General features: G+C 48.3%; 2 protein-coding genes across 2 annotated transcripts; one reads left to right on the top strand and one right to left on the bottom strand.

Moving 5' to 3' along the window:
* Positions 1-180: 180 nt before the first annotated feature.
* On the bottom strand, positions 181-5342 carry fsd1 (fibronectin type III and SPRY domain containing 1). Its single transcript, XM_067230164.1, has 13 exons — positions 5259-5342; positions 4386-4481; positions 4077-4208; positions 3542-3643; positions 3248-3270; positions 2622-2743; positions 2106-2315; positions 1650-1748; positions 1355-1502; positions 1142-1224; positions 719-970; positions 487-575; positions 181-323 (listed from the first exon to the last, which is right to left on the bottom strand). Exons 1-13 carry the CDS (start codon positions 5271-5273, stop codon positions 213-215), a joined length of 1482 nt encoding a protein of 493 aa, XP_067086265.1. The 5' UTR covers positions 5274-5342; the 3' UTR covers positions 181-212.
* Positions 5343-13065: 7723 nt separating this feature from the next.
* si:ch211-129c21.1 (uncharacterized protein LOC563087 homolog) lies at positions 13066-18908 on the top strand. The gene is made up of 14 exons (XM_067230163.1): positions 13066-13211; positions 13443-13585; positions 13869-13931; positions 14143-14241; positions 14603-14702; positions 14880-14990; positions 15165-15316; positions 15425-15597; positions 15793-15949; positions 16102-16324; positions 16657-16772; positions 17198-17367; positions 17512-17564; positions 17727-18908. Exons 1-14 carry the CDS (start codon positions 13103-13105, stop codon positions 18473-18475), a joined length of 2418 nt encoding a protein of 805 aa, XP_067086264.1. The 5' UTR covers positions 13066-13102; the 3' UTR covers positions 18476-18908.
* The last annotated feature ends 223 nt before the right edge of the window (positions 18909-19131 follow it).

The raw sequence follows: 19131 nt of genomic DNA, 5'->3' as shown, positions 1-19131 counted from the left end.
GGGAAAGGATGAGGGAGAGAGGTGGAGGGGCAGGTGGAGGAGGAGGGAGAGGGGGAGATGGAGGTCAGCAGCGGTTGACGGCTGGTGCTGAGGCCGGGTGCGCTCCAAGGCTCCACAGCCAGGGTTTAAGGGAAGGTTCTGCAGCAGTTCTGCCAAGGGCTGGGGCCGGGGCTGGGGCTGGGGCCGGGGCTGGGGCGGGAAGGCTGCGGGGTCTAGGTGAGGCTGGCGTTGGAGCTGCTGGTGCCACTGTTCTTCCTCTGGCCGCTCTGCACAGCGCTGGGAACCTGCAGCCCCGTTTGCACTGAGAAACTGCCGTTCCACACCTGCAGGGGGCAGCAGAGCACAGGCAAAACCAAGTAGCCACGTCACTCCTGGGTTCACGGAGGTCATGCGGGCGTGCAGGTGCAGCGACAGATTCGTGTCGGCATCGTCTCTCTGAGATACAGGCGTAATATCATTGCTGAGCTGTGATAATATTGTTCTCACCATGAAAGCCGGTATAACGGGCTGCTGGAACTTGGCTCTAAATGTATGCATCAGCTGCTTGGTTCTGGAGTTGTAGAAGGACAACACGCCTGCAGGGACAAAACACCAGTGGTAAAAAACACACAAACATGATGAAGAAGCCAGTGGTTTCCTTGGACGTGCGTGTATGTGAGCGTGCGAGAGGGCGTGCGTGGACGTGTTTGAGTGTGTGGATGTTTCCCCCCCCCCTCACCCTCTTCGTAGTTGCAGTAGACCCCTATGCGGTCGGGGATGGGGCAGTCCAGGGTGCGAGCCTTGTTGTTGTGCTTGGCCGTCAGGCTCTGCTGCAGCCAGTTGTTCAGGTGGATGCACCAGGACGCGCTGCTCTTGCCCAGCTGGTCGAAGCGGCCCAGGTTACGCAGGGCCACGCCCACGGCGAAGGCCTTGCTCTCCTTGTCGAAGCGGACCTCCCAGTACTGCTGGCCCGCGTCGATCATGGTGTCTCCTGGGGGGGGGGGGGGGGGGGGGGGGGGAGGGAGAGAGAGAGAGAGAGAGAGAGAGAAAGACAAAGGATGGAGAGAGGGGGAAAGAGAGTGTGGGGCAATACGAGAGATAGAGATTAAGGGTGGGCCTATACCTAGTATACCGACTACAGTGTAGGACTCTGTCTACATACCCAGTACGGTGTAGGACTCAGCAGTGAACCTATCCCTGCCGACCCTGGCCGATGGCGCTCTCTTGGGCGACATCATGGCGGTCCTGAGAGAGGGGGGTGGGGACGGTCAGAGGAGGAGAAGAAGGAAACACAGATCAGAGAGGCGCTGAAGAGCATGTGGGTTCCCACTCCAAGGGACTGAAAGTGTGAGCCCCTCCCCCCTGTGACGGGCACCTGGCAGGGGAGTGCATGGGGGAGTTGGTGCGGTTCTTGTCTTTGCGTATCTCCTGGACCTTTCCCCCGCAGCTGTCCCACTCCACGCTCAGGTCCTCCACGCGCAGGTTCTGATGGGACGAGCCGGCGTCCAGCTTGAACACAAACGCTGCAGGGAGGGAGAGGACACGGGTCGGGCCTTGAGGGTTAGTGTGTGGAGGGTTTATATGTGTGGAGGGTTCATGTGTGGAGGGTTCATGCGTGTGGAGGGTTCATGTGTGTGGAGGGTTACGTAACGTTATGAGTTATGACTCACCGTGTGTTTCTAGAGTTACCAGTTCGGAGAACTCCCCCGCCACGGCCTTGTTACACGCCTTCACGCGAAACGTTATGTAGCGGGTGTCAAAGCGAAGCCCTGGAGGTGGGTGGTGGGAATTATAGTGTCCGTTGAAACTGGTGTCACACGTTTTGTTACACGTGTAAAAGCAGATGCATACTGCAATTCCTCCTTTTTATTGTTATTTGATACACAAAATCGATCCTTCTCCAGAGACTCGCCAGACTCGTTTATTGCTCTCGTGTCTATTCTGCTCTTTCTCCTTCTCCCCTTCCCCCTCCCCCTCCTCCTCCCCCTGCTCCCCCTCCTCCTCCTCCCCCTCCTCCTCCCCCTCCTCCTCCTCCTCCTCCTCCCCCTGCTCCTCCTCCTGCTCCTCCCCCCCACCATCTCCTGCTCCTCCCCCTTCCTCCTCCCCCCTCCTCCTCCTCCTCCTACCTGTGAGGATGTGCTCCATCTCGCGGATCCCCTCCACCACCATCCAGGGGTAGTCCTCCCGGACGCGGGGGGGCCCCTCGTGGTTGGTGCGCCGGTGCTCCAGCACGTAGTGGTCTATCTTGGTGTCTGGTTCCGGAAGGGTCCACAGCACCGTCACCGTGTTGTCACACACCTGGCACTCTGACACCTGGATCTCGGGAGTCGCAGGCACTGAAACACAGAGAGGAATGTGTGTTTGTGCACGGCTTGCTAAACCTGTTTACCAAATCAATGTATTTTCACATAATGGCATCCCTTATACAGTATGTATGCACAAAGGTATTAAACATCTGTGCAGCAGAGTTGACAGTCCCACAGCCCCTGAGGGTATTTGCATTGCAGTGCACTGTGTACACTTAAGAGTGTGCTTAACACCATTTGGGAATGTTACCTTGTTAGTCACATGACAGTGTTTAAAGAGGAGTTATGTATTTAGCCTGCTGGTCAAGATAAAGAAATCAGGAGACAAAGACTGACCTGGGAGGAATTTAATGGCCTGTAGCATCTCCCTTTCTTGGGTAAAATCCACCATCATGTGACTCATGTTGTCACTGGCCTTCGCTTTCAGAGACAGCCGGAAGGCTGGGGCCATTGTCACGCTGCCCTCGTACAAACAAAGACACACACACAGCGAAACGCGTGCCAAATTCAAATCACCAAAGGACTGAAGACACGTTTGTTTTCCTAAATCTCAAGTTCTGTGAGCTAGCCACATAACACAAAGTAATAACCCTAGTTACTCTGACTACCACACACAAACAAAGTATTCATAAACAGTTATCTAGGACTCTTGTAAAACACACAGAAAACACCAGAGGGGGAAACAGCAGAGGGACAGACAGACAGATACAGACAGACGGGTTTGAAACACAGGAGAGGAGCTGTGGCTCTTCCAGGTTGCTGTAGTGCATGCTACTACAGAACTAGCGGTTGCTGGACACTAGGCAGAGCTTGGTTGCTTGTTTTCAGGGGTCGTAGAAAGAGCATGCTGCAACACGTTCTGCCGTTCCCGGACGAGAGTAAGTCATGTTGCATGTTCTACGTGAACGGATGGTTTAAGTGTTAGGACACTTGGATGAAGAAGAAACAGCTATGTACTATACCTATCCTTAATGTCTTTGGCCGCCTGAGGAGGAGCAGGAAGTAAAGGGAGGAGAGAAAGAAGGAGAAAGGATGTACACGGACCGAAAGACAACTGAGTTGCAGCTCATTCTTACAATGAACACATGATGCCTGTTACGCAATACATCACAGGACACTGACAAACCAGAAAGAAGCTACGTGACATTGCTCGACAGGAGGGTAGGCTTGTAAAAAACTTGTAAACAAAGCTATTGCCAAAAGCGATGATGCAACATTGTTGTAACTTCAGCAGAAGTGAATCACGGAGCGGATACCTGGGTAAAATCCTCTGTTTCAGCAGAGCAGAGCGTCTGATTGGCTTGTTCCAGGAGGTCCTCCGAGCTCTCCAGGGCCTTGGAACAGGCGCTCAGTTGATTCTGAGGAAACAGTCGAACACACAAGCGGGCAAGGTCAGGGCAAGACGTCACATGGAGCCGGCTCTGTTTATTAATCACGCAAAATAACACCAGGACTGTACTAGCTGTAGCCGTGGGAGTCCTCGGAGGATATCGTGACTTAGAACATCGTGTTTTATGACATTCTGAGGAGGAGGGTCTATCTCAGTGGTTCTTAACCCTGTCCTCATGGAACCCCCGTCCTGCATGTTTTAGATGTTTCCCTGCTCCAACACACCTGATTCAAATAAATGGGTCGTTATCTAGCTCTGTAGAAGCCTGGTAACAAACATGCATTTGAATCAGGTGTGTTGGAGCCAAGAAACATCTGAAACATGCAAGCCAGGGGTTCCCTGAGGACAGGGTTAAGAACCACTGGTCTAGCTCAGTGGGCAGAGCAGAACCAGGAGCTGACCTGTAGTTCGTAGGTGCGACTGGCCCTCTCTTGTTTTATACGTGTGACCATCCCTTCCTTCAGCTCATCCAGGACCGAGTGCAGGGATGTGAACTCAGCCTCCATGTCCTCCTGTACGCGGTTCGAGTTCATCTGGGACACAATGTTGGAGGCAATGTTAGAGGAATCCTTCTGATTGGCTAAAGCTGTTGTGGTGTGGACAGTTTGCCTTTACATTTTGGATTACTTGTGCGTTGCACATTGATCTGTTTCAACGCCAAACTGCTAGCTACCTGACGGCTGTGTGAGTGTGAACGATCGCTGCTTTACCTCCAGGTTCTCTAAGCTCTGTTTGAGACAACAGACAAAGTTTTGAATCTCTTCATTCTTCAGGGCTAGGGTTGTGGTGATCTTCCTAAGGGATTCCTTAGGGACAAAAACAATCGATCATTTAAGAACAGCTTAGATTACATGGTTTCGTAACAACGATTGCTCTCTGGGGTAATTTCGTCCCTGTGCAAATTCTGACGAGAGAGGGCATGGCCGGAAGGACACGCATTCATAATTTAATAACGCAGCTGCAATGATGTTCATACAACTGCAGACCATGATCCACATCGACTCTCCCACCCACAACATACTATCTGTCTTGACACTTTCAAATGATGTAATGCACTGTATTGCGACATACAGCGGAATAACTATGTAATTTCTCCAGCGTCAGGTCAGTTCACTCCAAAGAGCTTTTAACCAAGTAACCCTAGCGAGATGAATTTTCCGCAGGGCCCCATTCATCCCAACGGAAAAGGGTACATGTTTGGGTCTGCGACTCAGGTCTACGACTCTAAAAGCTATGATATTTCCTCGTATTCATATAGCAATCGATACCACTATTTCGGGACCTGTCACGGACAGGCTCATATTTTGTTGCGAGCTGTTCATCTGGTGAACACGATGAGCAGGATTGAGAGCAACGCAACCATTGTGGATTTTGAAGCAGTAAATTGCTCAAAAACTGTATCTGCTGTGGGATACACCGGGCACTGCATAAAAATTCAATTTCAGTTAAGCTATGTCACAATATAGGACAAGTCAATGACATAAGATGGCACAAAGTCCGCTATCCTCTCCCCTTTTCTTTGTACGCCCTGCAACCCGCCTCTACAAACATTGAAAACACCTGTTTCGCCGGTTACATCTTACCTTCTGTTCACTCATCTTGCCGGCCCAACGAACCAATTCTGGGCTGCACAGTATTATTTAACAGTTGTATCAACCGTTTCCTCGTTTAGTCTTATTTGCACAACTGGGTTGGTACTGATGCTGCTAAAGTGCATTGCATCTTCGGTCCAACGCCTACTAGGGCCATTGTGTGTTTTGCGCAGGCGCAGCAGAGGAGCTTGGGGGATGTAGTTCCAAGGCAGTAAATGTAACCCATGGGCACAAACTGTATATAAGTCTATGGCACAAACCACAGGCCCGCGCTTATTTCTACGGTTTTGTGCGTGCACAGACGTAATTAATTGTCACTTTCTGCCTTTTTATCAGTTGCAGGTTATGTCTGTTCTCTTAATCACCTAATCTGTTCAGTAACTTTTTTTATTGGTTTCCTGCTTTACATTAAAGGCTTAACTTTTTTTCTGAGCAAATGAACTCTGTCTGTTTTTATTCAACTATGTTCGTTGTATACATTGTTTTAAAGTCCCTCTCATGCAAGCTGTCATACTGGTGCTGCTCTTTTGCTCCACTTACTCAATCACAATGTCTGATTTAATCACTGGAAGCAAAACGAACACTCACATTCAATGAGAGTCAACGGGAGTCAGATGGCTGAGCGGTTAGGGAATCTGGCTTGTAATCAGAAGGTTGCTGGTTCGATTCCTGGCTGTGAAAACCAAATGACGTTGTGTCCTTGGGCAAGGCACTTCACCCTACTTGCTTCGGGGGAATGTCCCTGTACTTACTGTACTGTAAGTCGCGTCTGCTAAATGACTAAATGTAAATGCAATGAAGATTGTAGTGGCAAAATGTTTTGTAACACATTTGCACCAAAAACCACGAGCAAGTCATGAATACTACCCTTCTTGAAGTACTCTGGTACTTCAAGAACCACATTAACTCTGTGACCACATACACTTGCATGCAACCCTGTGCAAAGGCGTACCATCGAGAATGCCTGAGTATACACGGGGCTTACAAAGTTTAATTCCAATACATTTACACATTTACATTTATTCATTTAGCAAATAGTAAATTTGTGATAAAACGATACAACTGGCCAAGTCATCATGTGCAAACTGTAGTGTTTGTGGTTATCTGAGCACCCTTAAACCCCCCGTGCAGGTTGCATTATTTGGTATACATGAAACTTCTCCTCCCACACACACACACACGCATGCAGTCCTTCCTCATTTCACACAGCAGATTAGCAGTGACATGAGGAGATCAAGAAGCCCACCTCTGACACAACAGACATCTAGAGGAAAATGTTTCTTTTGCTGTTAGTTACAGGTAAGTTCACCCTTATCTTTAAAATCAATGGCAGAATGCAGTTTCGGTGTTGGATTAAGTATGGTGGACACCTCCTCTTCGACTTCACATGGGACGTTTACATTTTTTTATGTATTAATGTATTTGTGCGCTTGTAATGTGATGCTCACTATCTATCACCTAACAGTGTGTTTTATTGTCTGTTGATTCTGTTTCTCCACTCCCTAATCATCTGTCATTGGCAGCAGTGTTGGTGGACAGTGCAGAGGTGTTTGTGATTATACATCCATCCACAAGAACAGTGGAAGCCTTCCCCGGCTCTACTCTTACCCTCAACTGCAGCTTTGAATTAACGAAAGCAGGAGGGCATGTAAGAGGGAGTTGGTGTTTCAACAAAACTGGTGCCTGCTCAAACTGCACGTCTACAAGGCGATATGATACATTGTCACTGAACCAGACAGAGGATTCCCTCGTACATGGAGATACAAGAAAGGCTTATTGTTTAATGACTCTTACTAACGTTACCTACATTGACAGTGGATGGTACTATTGCAAAGTGACAGCAAACATACCTAAATTACTAAAATACTGCAGCAATGGAACACAAGTAATTGTATGTAAGTATCCATTTAATTTACATCCGCAGTTGTACTATTGTGTATGGAGGAACACATAGACAGAAATATGACAGTTAAATACAAGTTAAAACACTTTCTCCCTAGCAGCAAAGGGACAGATGGGAAGTACAACCAGTTCTTTAAAAACGGATAAACCAGGTGTGTGAATGTGTTTGGGGAGAAAGACAGAGTGGGGGTGTAAAATTAGCAGTATGCCATCATGCCAAAATTATATGGGCTCAGATATCTCTTATAAAACTCATAACATGGTCCAGTCCAATTGGAAATTAATGCAAGCTGTACAAAGTCAATTGACAGACTGTGAAGAAAAAAAAAATAAACTGTCACCCACATCTTCCTTCCACAGTGTCTCCCACAAATAGTGCTGACAAGGAAGTAGCACTTGCAGACTGGATGCTGTGGGCGGCTGTGGGAGCGGGCAGTCTCATCCTGGTCCTAGTGTTCGGGATGGTTGTCTGGACCTTGCACAGACGAAGAAGTCACAGGGGCAGAGGTATTACGCTCTGGACAAAGAATCAACATCAAGAATGTTTGTAGAATGTCATGTAACCTACTTGGGAGTAAATGTAAATGTAATGTACTTATTTGTGGGTTCCCTTGTGTTGGTTTAGATGGTAGCCAACATGTAAGGTTAGTATCATAACCTGAATTCAGAAAGAGACATATGTCTGTCGATAGGGATATGACAATGAGTCATACGGTAGACGAATAAGAATAGTTTCATTGTGCAAAGGTACAGAGAAATGAGTGCAAGCCCTGTGGTCTCTTTTAAAGTGTAGCTGAGAAAAGCTCACTCGCTCAAAGCTTGCCTGGCTCAAGGCCGAGTTGGAGCGCGAGCAGGTGGTATGTGGTTAGACAATGCTGAGAAAAGCAAGGGGGGAGGTTATGGTGTCAGAAGCTTTATGGTTACTTACTTACAACCTACATTTTGATTTTGAAACAGTACAGATCTGACCTTCTGGCCTATACTACGCTAGCTGGGCTATGTAGAACTGATGCAAACAATATGGTCAAATATGTTTTTGTCTGTGTCTCTTTTCAGAGTATCCAATCTATGCAAATACGAGAGCTAATTGTGCGGGGAAGCAGCCGTCTCCACGTCCAGGCACGCAAGCCGACGGCAAGAATATTAATGCCTCTCACCTAAGGACTCCAACCCCTCACAGAAACCACGATTACCAACGAAGTCCAAACCATTAATTGTCTGAGTGCTACATTATCACATATTTTACACTTTCAATCAATCGTGATCAAGTTCTCAAAAGTGTATGGCCTTTTACTATCCATTTGTATACTAATAGGCTAGCCCATAATAGTCTTTATATATATCTATGGGGTAGCCTACTTGTTTAGCTGTCTGTTTTCCCTGCTTGATGGCACACATAGTATTGATAGATCAGATAATTTAATGCTGGCTGTTGTTAGAGCATTATTTCCTTGGTGATTCCATGCTGACATCTTGTTTAAATTTGTGTTGTTTAAATAGCCTACTTACATCACATGCCATGGTCACACTCTCTATTTACCCATAGCATTTTTGAAAATGTTCAATTAAAATTTTTTGCAGGCATAGCTGCAAACATAGGCCCATGCATAGCTGCAAACATAGGCCCATGCATAGCTTGCAAACATAGGCCCATGGGCCCAGTTTCCCAGACATGGATTAAGCCTAGTCCTATACAAAACCTTTTCGATGGAGATCTTCATTAAATGTTTCTCTTACTTTAGGACTTGGCTTGATGGAAAAACGGGCCCTGTAGTTTAATATCGTAGATTTTCAATGGATAGTACCAGGGGCAATTCTAGGATCAGACCTTTAGGGGGCTCAGGCCCCAATGAGAATTTGACTTGTGTTCTTAATCTGCTCCATGAAATAAACTACCTACTTCTTCTACTTTGGTTTTACTGGCAGACTACAAACGTTAAAGGTGCATGACGACACTGGATATTAAACCTGTTTAAAGCCCTTTGAACCTGTAATTGTTTGTCATCTGCCACTAACAGACACGTTTGTAAACTCTTATGTTAGAGCACTAAAACTTATATAATAATTCAAATTTTATTTTGTATTATTATTTTTAGGGTGCTGAGATGAAATTTAGGGGTGCACCCCTAAAAAGAGTCCAAAATCGCCACTGGGCAGTACAATTAATATCATTCAATTTTCTTAGTCATGAAGTGTATGCTAGTTCAGCGATTTACTGAAGTTAAATGAGCGCATGGATTGCCTTAACCCCTTGTTAAAATGAGTGCACATCACTCAAAACCCAAGTGTTAGCTGCAGCATTTGCCTTTCAATTTAAACGTAAATGTACATTGTTGGGGAGTGTCAAAACGTGCACGTTGAGTCATACACACGACGTCGCACCGTGCACGTGAAGACAAAAGGCAAGTGTGAAAATAGATTGTAAAACAAATGTCACGTGACAGAGCCACAGGCTATCCCAGTCAGGTATGGGAGTGAAGACTCATGTTCAGGGAGCAAAGTAGTGGTCTGTCGCTTGGAGTTGGAGAGACGAGTCTTAACCCCAACGTTCTTCGTAGAAAAGATTTCCCTTACTTATTAAGTACAGCGTAAGAACATCGTTTAACTCACCATCGACGGTAAGGCATAGGCTACAGTTATTTTCATCTAGTAGCGAGTTTTTTGTTGTTGCGTGCAACCGAGACAGTTTTACCTGCGAGTATCTCTTCTAGCGGTCTGCGCCCAGGGATCGTTTAAATATGCTATGGTAGACAGCACAGGTGTATTGTGATTTTGTTATCGTGTAATTCTTGTAGGACTCTTGTAAATTACTTGAATTGTTTAGTAAAATTATTTTGTACATGAAAATGTTCACCTCAAACTTAACAGTTGTATGCCATGTTGTCATATTAAATAGTATCTGCAACTATCTATTTTCTTGGCAAATGTTTTGGTGCTGTTGTTGACAAATTATTTGATGTGTTTTATGTCGCTTTGAGCGGCAGTGATTCCCTGTGTGGTCTATGTTTCTACATGCTCCCAGGGCATGTTATACTTGTGTCAATGCCCCCAAATCATTAGGTATTGATTTCTGCAGTTGAGCCCCAAATGCAGGGGTGGATTGGACATGCTCACAGTGGAGTCAATAGTAGTGTTCCCAATCATACTGTGCCAAGCCCCTGAAGACTCAGGAGGAACCAGTCTCATATATTTAGCTGTTTCCCAGCTCTTGCTGGGACTTGCCTGTGTGAACGAAGCCAAATTAGGTAAGCTACGGGGTTTTCTTCTGCTAGAACCCAGTTTTTTTTAAATAACAGTGAATGCAGCAAATGTATCAATAGGGGAAGATATCAAAACTCTATGTGGAATTTGCCTAAAAACTGCTCACCTTGCTAATAGGTTGGAGTCTATTGGAGTCCGGTGGCTGAGCGGTTAGGGAATTGCGCCAGTAATTCGAAGGTTGCTGGTTCGATTCCCAGCCGCGCAAAATGACGTTGTGTTCTTGGGCAAGGCACTTCACCCTACTTGCCTTGGGGGGAATGTCCCTGTACTTACTGTAAGTCGCTCTGGATAAGAGCGTCTGATAAATGACTAAATGTAAATGTAATGTAATAGAGTAGTTAGGTTTGACAATTAACCAAACTTGCCAAGGGAACCATGTATGGCACAGGAACTGGCAAACTGTTTTATTATTTCAAATTATGACCTTCCTCACCTTCAAAACAAAGCATGTGGACAATTAGCAGAATGATAAAATGATTTGTTTTGGTTAACTTTGCGAAAACATAACCCAATCATGAACTGGGTGTGTGTTTTCCATTCAGTGGCGTTTCATAACACTGGCTGTGACACAGGGAGTGTCAGAGGTGAACTCCCTCTCAAAGTCAGTTTCCTGTTCGGGCTGTGACGAGTGGAACACACACAGCTATCCAGACCTCTGGTTAATGAGTAACAGTTCTAGACGGATACTCACACCACAACAGGCAGCAAAGTCTCGCTGACATTGCACAGTTTATGACTTGAGTAAAGCAGATTTCGACATTGAACCCCCCCCTTTTCTCACCAGTCATCCTCTGTGCTTTGTTGACTGGTATAAGGGATTGTGCTTTATCATAAAGGATGTTGAGATATTAAAGTCTGGGAGAGGTGGGTCTTATCGCTGAATGCCTTCTATCTTTTGATGTATTCGATCACTATCTGATCAGACGAAAAGCACAAGGTGTGAGGGATTGTTTGGGCTGTTTATGAAAATAGAACTTGAGCACGGTTATCATGTGTGCTTAGTGGATGCATAAGCTGGTTCTGCTGGCTTTTCTGGAAAATTGAGCATCTATTCTGACAAAGCGTGAGAAACTGAATGGCCGATTTGAATAGAGAGTCATCTTCCTGGAAGTCGCGTGACGTCATTGCCCATTCTCATGGTGGGCAGAAGAAATCTCTTTTAGTAACGTGGTCCTGGCACAGAAATGCTAGTGCATTTGTGATTCTTGAACAGTGGCACCACGAGGCCTCAACCTAGTGACGCTATTCGGGGGTAAGACCTCCATTTTGTTTGCCGTGTGTTGAGACACACAGCAGATCGAACCACATTTTCAGTCTCACCTGTCATGACTCAAGACACGCAAACCCAACAAGGGGAGGAGAGGAGCAACTGCCGTGTTCCCTTCTATTATTGTAGACATACCTGCCTGTCTTCAGCGCTTGAAATGATCTGTCAAACTCGGTGAATAACAACCTGAAGTCATTCTTGCCAGCTGTAGTGCTCAGCTATAGACCCCCGGTGCCTGAGGCGTGAAGTATGTGAAACATCCCACATCCCTGCTCTGCCAACACCAGGGCTGTCCCATGCATGCTCCAGCTCGTCTGTGTTTCAACAAACAACAAGAGAACCAGCATGTCGGTTGCAGGGCTCTCCTGTTACGACGCAGGGCGTGGAGCCCGCGACACCTAGCTGTCCTCAGCCCCGCGGATTTGTATCTGACCCTCTCAGCAGATAAACGCCCTTCCGAGTGAAAACGGGAGTGGTTTTTTTCATTTTTCCTTTAGCTGTGCTTTGATGTAGCCTACGAATATTCACATCGCTTTGTTGTGCCTACTTCCAGTGTTGCTGTAGTTTCACAGACCAGCCAGTGCTTGTGTTGTCAAAGCAGAGCACGCCCTCCGTTTAAGCGCTATTCAGTAACTCGCAGGGGAGGATATCGGAGGGCTAGATTATCAGCGTGATCCACTTGAGAGGCACAACCTCAAGTTATCACAGCTGTTTTTGTCGTCTTAATCAGGAGGAAGCCAACCAAGGTTCTTATCAGTGTGTCTGTTTGAATTTCAAACAGACGTTGCTTTCCTTTCTCTTTGCACCGTAGGCAGATCTGCTCACTGTTAATCACCAACTCCGTGTACAGTAGACAACCCGATGAGCTGGAACAACCACAAACTGCTGTGTGCTTTCAATATGAAAACACAGTCTGCTGTTTGGGGTCATTCGCTAACCCCTCTCATTTACGAAAGTCCATAATTTTTGTGTGTGTTCTGATCCGTCTCACAGAGTCAGTGGAGCCGTGTGATGACCTCCGACATGGGAAGGCCGAGGTGAGGTCCCTTTGCCGGCCTCAGTATCTCTGTCACCATGGTCGCCCCCCCGGCCCCGAGAGGAAGCTGCAGCTGCGGATTAACCCCGTGCTGGAGGCTAACACCGACCTAGCCTACCACCTGCCCAGACACCAGGACGGCCACTTTCAGGAGGGACATGCTAGCCTCTTGATCCGGGGCGCAAGATCAACAGGACCCTTTCTCCCCCCCTCCCCCACCGCAGACCCTCCCCCACAGCAGTGCCAACCCCTCCCCCCCTAGACCAAACCTCCTCCCCCACCCCCACCACAGACCCTCCCCCACCCCCACCCCCACCACAGGGCCTCCAACCCCCCCCCCCCCCCCCCCCCTCAGACAGCCCCCAAGCCATGTCTGCTCTCTGGCCTCTCAAGGTTCTCTGCGGCCTGTTCCTTCCTCTGTCCATCAGTGAGCATGTCAGTCTCCACTGTGTCCCTCGGAAGACTGTCCCCTACCAGGGTAAGCCTCTCCCTCCGCCCTCTCTGCTTCCTCCCAGCCGGAGCATCTGTTTCCTGCTGGGGAGTTGGAGACATTTCAGCTCTCTAAAGGGCCTGTCACACGATGCATCAGGAACGAGCAAGCACATTCATGTTTGCATCGAGCAGATTCCCCCCTCTCCCCCTGCCCCACCCTCCATAGACACCAGCTGTTGATTTTGTTTTTGTTTTGTTGTGGTTTTCGTCCGTGTAGAAGGTCTGAAGGTTTTCAGGGAGGAGGGGATCTGGAACTACTCCACCATGCTGATGAGGGAGGATCTGGGCGTGCTCATGCTCGGGGCGCGCGAGGCAGTCTACGCCCTCGACATGAACGATGTCTCCACCAAGAACGCTGGGGTGAGAAGCTGGCTTGGATCCACGGGTTCGATTCTGTGAACCAGCACCATGTTGTATTAGATAAGATGCTGCCTTTTAAATAAATTAAACTTTGTCTTGTGATTAGTGCATTAGAATTTTTTTTATATATATCATTATTGTGTCGTAATATCTAAAAGACAGATAGATAGAGCCTAGAAAAGGAAGCTTTTGTCTTCACCTCTCAGAGGAAGGGAGTTGAACCCAGTGCAGCTCAGACTCAGTGACCCCGGCACACCTTGACAGTACACGTCTGTTGTTGCAGGTGTACTGGGGAGTCACGCCAGACAAACAGAGGGAGTGCACGTACAAGGGCAAAGACGCGGAAGTAAGTCCAGCAGTCCTGCCTCCACACACTCTGAACAGACAAGCGGTCTCTACTTCTCACTGTACTACCACCGAATAATAACAAGCCGAAACCGATACACACATGACAAGCCTTGACCAAGGGTCTAGAAGGAACACGTGTTTTAGTCCACTTCACATAAACTGTGTGCACCATTTGGCCTTGTTCTTATTATTATTGTATCCTATTCCAGGTGGAATGTCGTAACTACATACGGACTCTCCATACTGTGGCTGGCGACCGAATGTATGTGTGTGGCACGAATGCCTTCAGTCCCATCTGTGACTATATGGTATGTGTGGCTGGGAGTTTACTGCCTATAGCCGTCCTTCTCTGAACGTTTAGAATGACTCTAGGGGTCATAGGTCAAGCACCTGCTCCCTGTGTTTCCTTATTTACTCTGGTTTTCCAGTAAGGAAGGAAGCGATACACTATTAAAACAAACGGTGTTCTAATTCGAATCTTTGTCTGAGTTTGAGAGTGAACTTGCATCTAGTTTTCTCAGTTGTTAAAGATTGTACTTGGCGTCCTTTCGTTTTCAGGCTTGATACAGCGTGCACGTGTTCGCCCAAGTATATAAAGGATGTTGACATCTTTCATGGAAATCTCTTAGGAATGATTGCAGTTTAAACTCTGTCTGTGTTTCCTGGTAGACCTACAGCGACGGGGTGCTGACTCTGGAGGGGCTGCAGGAGGAGGGGAAAGGGAAATGTCCCTTTGATCCCTTCCAGAGGTACTCCTCCATCATGATTGGTTAGTGTTTGCGTCTGGCTATCAAAGTTCAGAGAGAGAGAGACAGAGAGAGAGAGAACGGCAAGTCTTCTACTGGTTAAAGTGCACCAACCGAGAAAGCCCATTGGGTAGACAGGCTCCTGGTTGTTCCTGCCAGCGTTCTGACTCCTGCTTCTGTGTGCGTCTCTGTCTTATCAGGTGAAGACTTGTACTCTGCCACCTCCATCAACTTCCTGGGCTCTGAGCCAGTGGTGCTCCGCAGCACTAAGACGACACTCCGCACCGAGTTTAAGAGCTCCTGGCTCAACGGTCAGCTCCGCCTCCCTGCTGCCTCCCTTTTTCCTCCCCCTGCCTCCTGCTACCCCCCGTCCCTCCCTCCTACCTCCCTCCTGCCTCTCCCACTGTCTGTTTACCACACAATAAACTGTCCGACGTCATGAACATGAAGATGCACATCAGGAAATAAGTTTTTCTCCCCAACAGAGCCGAACTTTGTCTACATGGACTTTGTCCCCGAGAGTCAGAGCAGCGACACCGGCGACGACGACAAGGTCTACATGTTCTTCAGCGAGAACGCCATGGAGTACGACTTCTACAACAAGCTGCTGGTGTCTCGCGTGGCCCGCGTCTGCAAGGTTCGAATCAAGACTCGTCGCTACGCCGCAGCGGTTCGACCTCGATTCGAAACGCCGAGGCTGCCGATTGGGCTGATCCTTCTTCCTCTGTGGTTGCTGGGCCCGCAGGGGGACATGGGAGGCCAGCGGACGCTGCAGAGGAAGTGGACGTCGTTCCTGAAGGCTCGTCTGGACTGCTCCGTGCCTGGGCCCAGCCTGCCCTCCGTTGTCCAGGACGTCTTCCTGCTGAAGAACGACGACTGGAGGAAAAGCGTGTTCTACGCCGTGTTCACGCCTCAGTCGTGAGTATGCCCCCTCCCCCTCCCCAGCTGGTTCTTGTGGTTTCACAGTTACTGACTCACTCACTCTCAGTGGCTGGGTGACAGGAAAATCGAAGCGAAAGTGAGATATTACCCCTTCAAAACTCTTGCCTGGAAAGTGTGAGAACTTGAGGTTTTCCAGCAGAGCGTTGTTGATCTCTGTGTGCACGTCTCCAGGCCCACCTCAGACGTCTCGGCAGTGTGCGCGTACAGCACCTCTGACATCAGCCACGTGTTCGACGAGGGCAAGTTCAAGACGCCCGTGACTGTGGAGACGGCCCACGTGAAGTGGGTGATGTTCAGTGGAGAGCTGCCCGTCCCCAGACCTGGAGCTGTGAGTCTCCCGCTACACCTCTCTGCTACACCTCTCTGCTACATCACACACACCTTACTGCTACATCACACACACACACCTCACTGCTACAAGCTACTGACTTGCGTGGAAATCCATCGGGGCGTTATCATTGCGGCGTGCTTGTGTTTCAGTGCATCAACAACGCGGCCAGGGAGCAGGGGATGATGCGCTCGCTGGACCTGCCTGACAAGACCCTGCAGTTCATCCGGGACCGACCGCTCATGGACGAGGCGGTGAGCCCGCTGATGGGGCGCCCCCTACTGGTCAGGAAGGGAGCCATGTTCACGCGCATCGCGGTGGACACGGTACGAGCGCTGGATGGAGAGACGTATCCCGTCATGTTCATCGGCACGGGTGAGACTGCGGGAACGCACGTTGACGGGCGATCTGTCGGATTGGGGTCAGATGGCTGAGCGGTTAGGGGGTCGGACTATTAATCAGAAGGTTGTTGGTTCGATTCCCGGCCGTGCCAAATGACGTTGTGTCCTTGGGCAAGGCACTTCACCCTACTTGCCTCGGGGAGAATGTCCCTGTACTTACTGTAAGTCGCTCTGGATAAGAGCGTCTGCTAAATGACTAAATGTAAATGGATTGAAAGCGTGTTGGGGGGGGGGGGAGAGGATCCAGAAGATTCCGGGGGTTGCGGTTGATCTGACTTGGTCGAATGCACCTGGTTGTCTTTGCAGAGAACGGCTTTGTGGAGAAGGCGGTGAACTACGCCGGGGAGATGTTCATCATCGAGGAGATCCGGCTGTACAAGACTCCAGAACCAATCAGGACTCTGCGTCTCTCCTCCAGCAAGGTAACAAGAACTTCCTGTCTGAGGTTGGGTATTATGGTGTGTCTCCATAGCGATTATCAGAATCTGAATTGTGTTTAATCGCCAAGTAAGTGGTCACAAACAAGGAATTTACTTAGGTGGGCAAGTGCATACAGTGAACATTTAAACATTATGAACAAAATTAAAATGTAGAAATGTACAACAAAATAAAATACTAGGGCTATACAATATAATATAAAATACGATAAATAAAATGATATCTAATAATATAGAATATAATTATCGATCCTTATCACCATTTATTGGTATTTGTATGATCATCATTCACTGATATTTGCTAGTATGGGAGGCCAGTCCACAACTCTCATCTAACAACATCTTCATGACACTAGCAGCTGTGTGTGTGTGTGTGTGTGTGTGCGTGTGTGTGTGTGTGTGTTCCCCAGGGCCAGTTGTATGCAGGTTCGGGGTACGGTGTTGTGCAGCTACCTCTGAGCGACTGTGGGCGCTACCGGTCGTGTGTGGACTGTATCCTGGCCAGAGATCCCTACTGTGCCTGGAACCTCCCCTCTGATCGCTGCTCACCAGTCCCCAGACCGCAGCCTCCCTCGGGCGGGTAAGAACACACAAGCAGCCAGGCACTGCCCACTCTTTACTGACCTGCACTTTGAAGAAAAGAGTATGTGATGAATATTGTAATAAAAAAAAAAAGGTTTTGGAATGAATATCGTTTGTGAACAACTGTTTTCTGATCTTTCAGTGATATGATTCAAAGTCTACAACATGGTGATATCTCACAGTGCCCAAGTCCAGGTATTTATACACATTCAGAAGTTAAATAAAACGAGCAAAAACAGTGTAACGAGAAACGAGAAAACAAAAGTGTATCTGCACATTGCTCGCACCAGCCTATACTTGGCCAGCGAGTATCGGCTTGTTACTGACAGTTTGTCTGTGTATGTTTGTCTCTTCCAGATGAGGTCACCGTGGAGACGTATACCCTGGTGTCCGGTCACCACGTCAAGCTGCAGTGCCAGCCAGACTCCAACCTGGCCCAGGTCAGCTGGCATTTCTCCGGCCAGGTCCTTCACTCCGATGACAAGCGCTACATCTACGACGGGGGCCTCCTCATCCTCAACGCCTCCTCCCCGGACGCCGGCCGCTACACGTGCGACTCTGTAGAGCAGGTGGCCGGCCGACCGTACACCAAGACCATGGCCGTGTACGAGGTGCAGCCCAGATCGCAGCCAGGCGGGGAGGAAGAGGAGGAGCAGGGGGAAACGACGGAGACTCCACACAGCGCCTTCACCCCATCCCCAGAACGCCCGGTCCCCACACAGCCCGTGGAGACACCTTTGACCCCTCAGTCTTACAGCGAGGCAGAGCGTCTGGTGGGTCTGAAGGTGGCTGTGGTTCTGCTCTCTCTGTTGCTGGGCGCCACGGTGGCGTGGAACCTGAAAGGACGTTGTCGCCGCTTCCTCCCACAAAAAGCAGGCGCCGGCCAGGGAAAAGCCCCGTCTTCAGACTACGTGGATTCTACCAGGACTACTGAGCAGAAGCTGCTGCCACCGTCATCCATCACCACCACCAACACCACCACTAATTCTAAAAACAATAACCGCGCGCACGTTGACATTCAAAGGAACGGGGAGCTCCTCTTCTCGGGCAGGCACGTTTCAAGTGCGGACGGTTTGGGATTCATCAATGACGAGTCTGAGATCTGACTGGACGTTACTAGGGTTACCTGACTTGGAGCGCTCTCTCAACAGGCAGCTTATTCACGTAGAAACACTAAGGCCATGTAAGAACCTGTATTCTGAGAATTCATCATTGATATGTATATTGTGTATGATTATTTTTTAGAGCATTTTGACAACGTCTTGATTTGATGTTTTGCCTGTGGCTAATATTATTTATTTGACAAGATTTGTAATTTTTCTATTGTCGATAGTTACACGTGTTTATCTGGCCAATCGTGTTTGAGGATAAACCGAGACATTTCAATCCAATGAGAGGACTGTTGACATTGATGACTAGTTGTCGTGGGCCCAGGGCAGGCCATGGCAGAGAGGGATGTCATTTGAACCACGATCTGACTGTACATTTCTTTACAACTCGTTTGTTGTCGAGGGGAAATTAAAGGAGCGTGTTCTCGTTGCTCTGTGTTTACCTCAACACTGTCATTAGAAATCAGCGTTGCCACACACCGAGTCACGGCTGATTTAGCCAAAACACTTGAGGTGTTCTGAAGATCTCTGTTCTGTCATTATCACGCTTTCAAGAGCAACATTAAATTATCTCAAGAACAATCAAGAACCTTTGGTATGGACTTCATGACCATGTCCAAACCACATGTACAATTGTCTTTTCCCCCAGTGGA

The sequence above is a fragment of the Osmerus mordax genome, chromosome 27, assembly GCF_038355195.1.
Source record: "Osmerus mordax isolate fOsmMor3 chromosome 27, fOsmMor3.pri, whole genome shotgun sequence".
Classification (NCBI taxonomy): domain Eukaryota; kingdom Metazoa; phylum Chordata; class Actinopteri; order Osmeriformes; family Osmeridae; genus Osmerus; species Osmerus mordax.
This window is presented reverse-complemented; position numbering and strand designations above follow the sequence as displayed.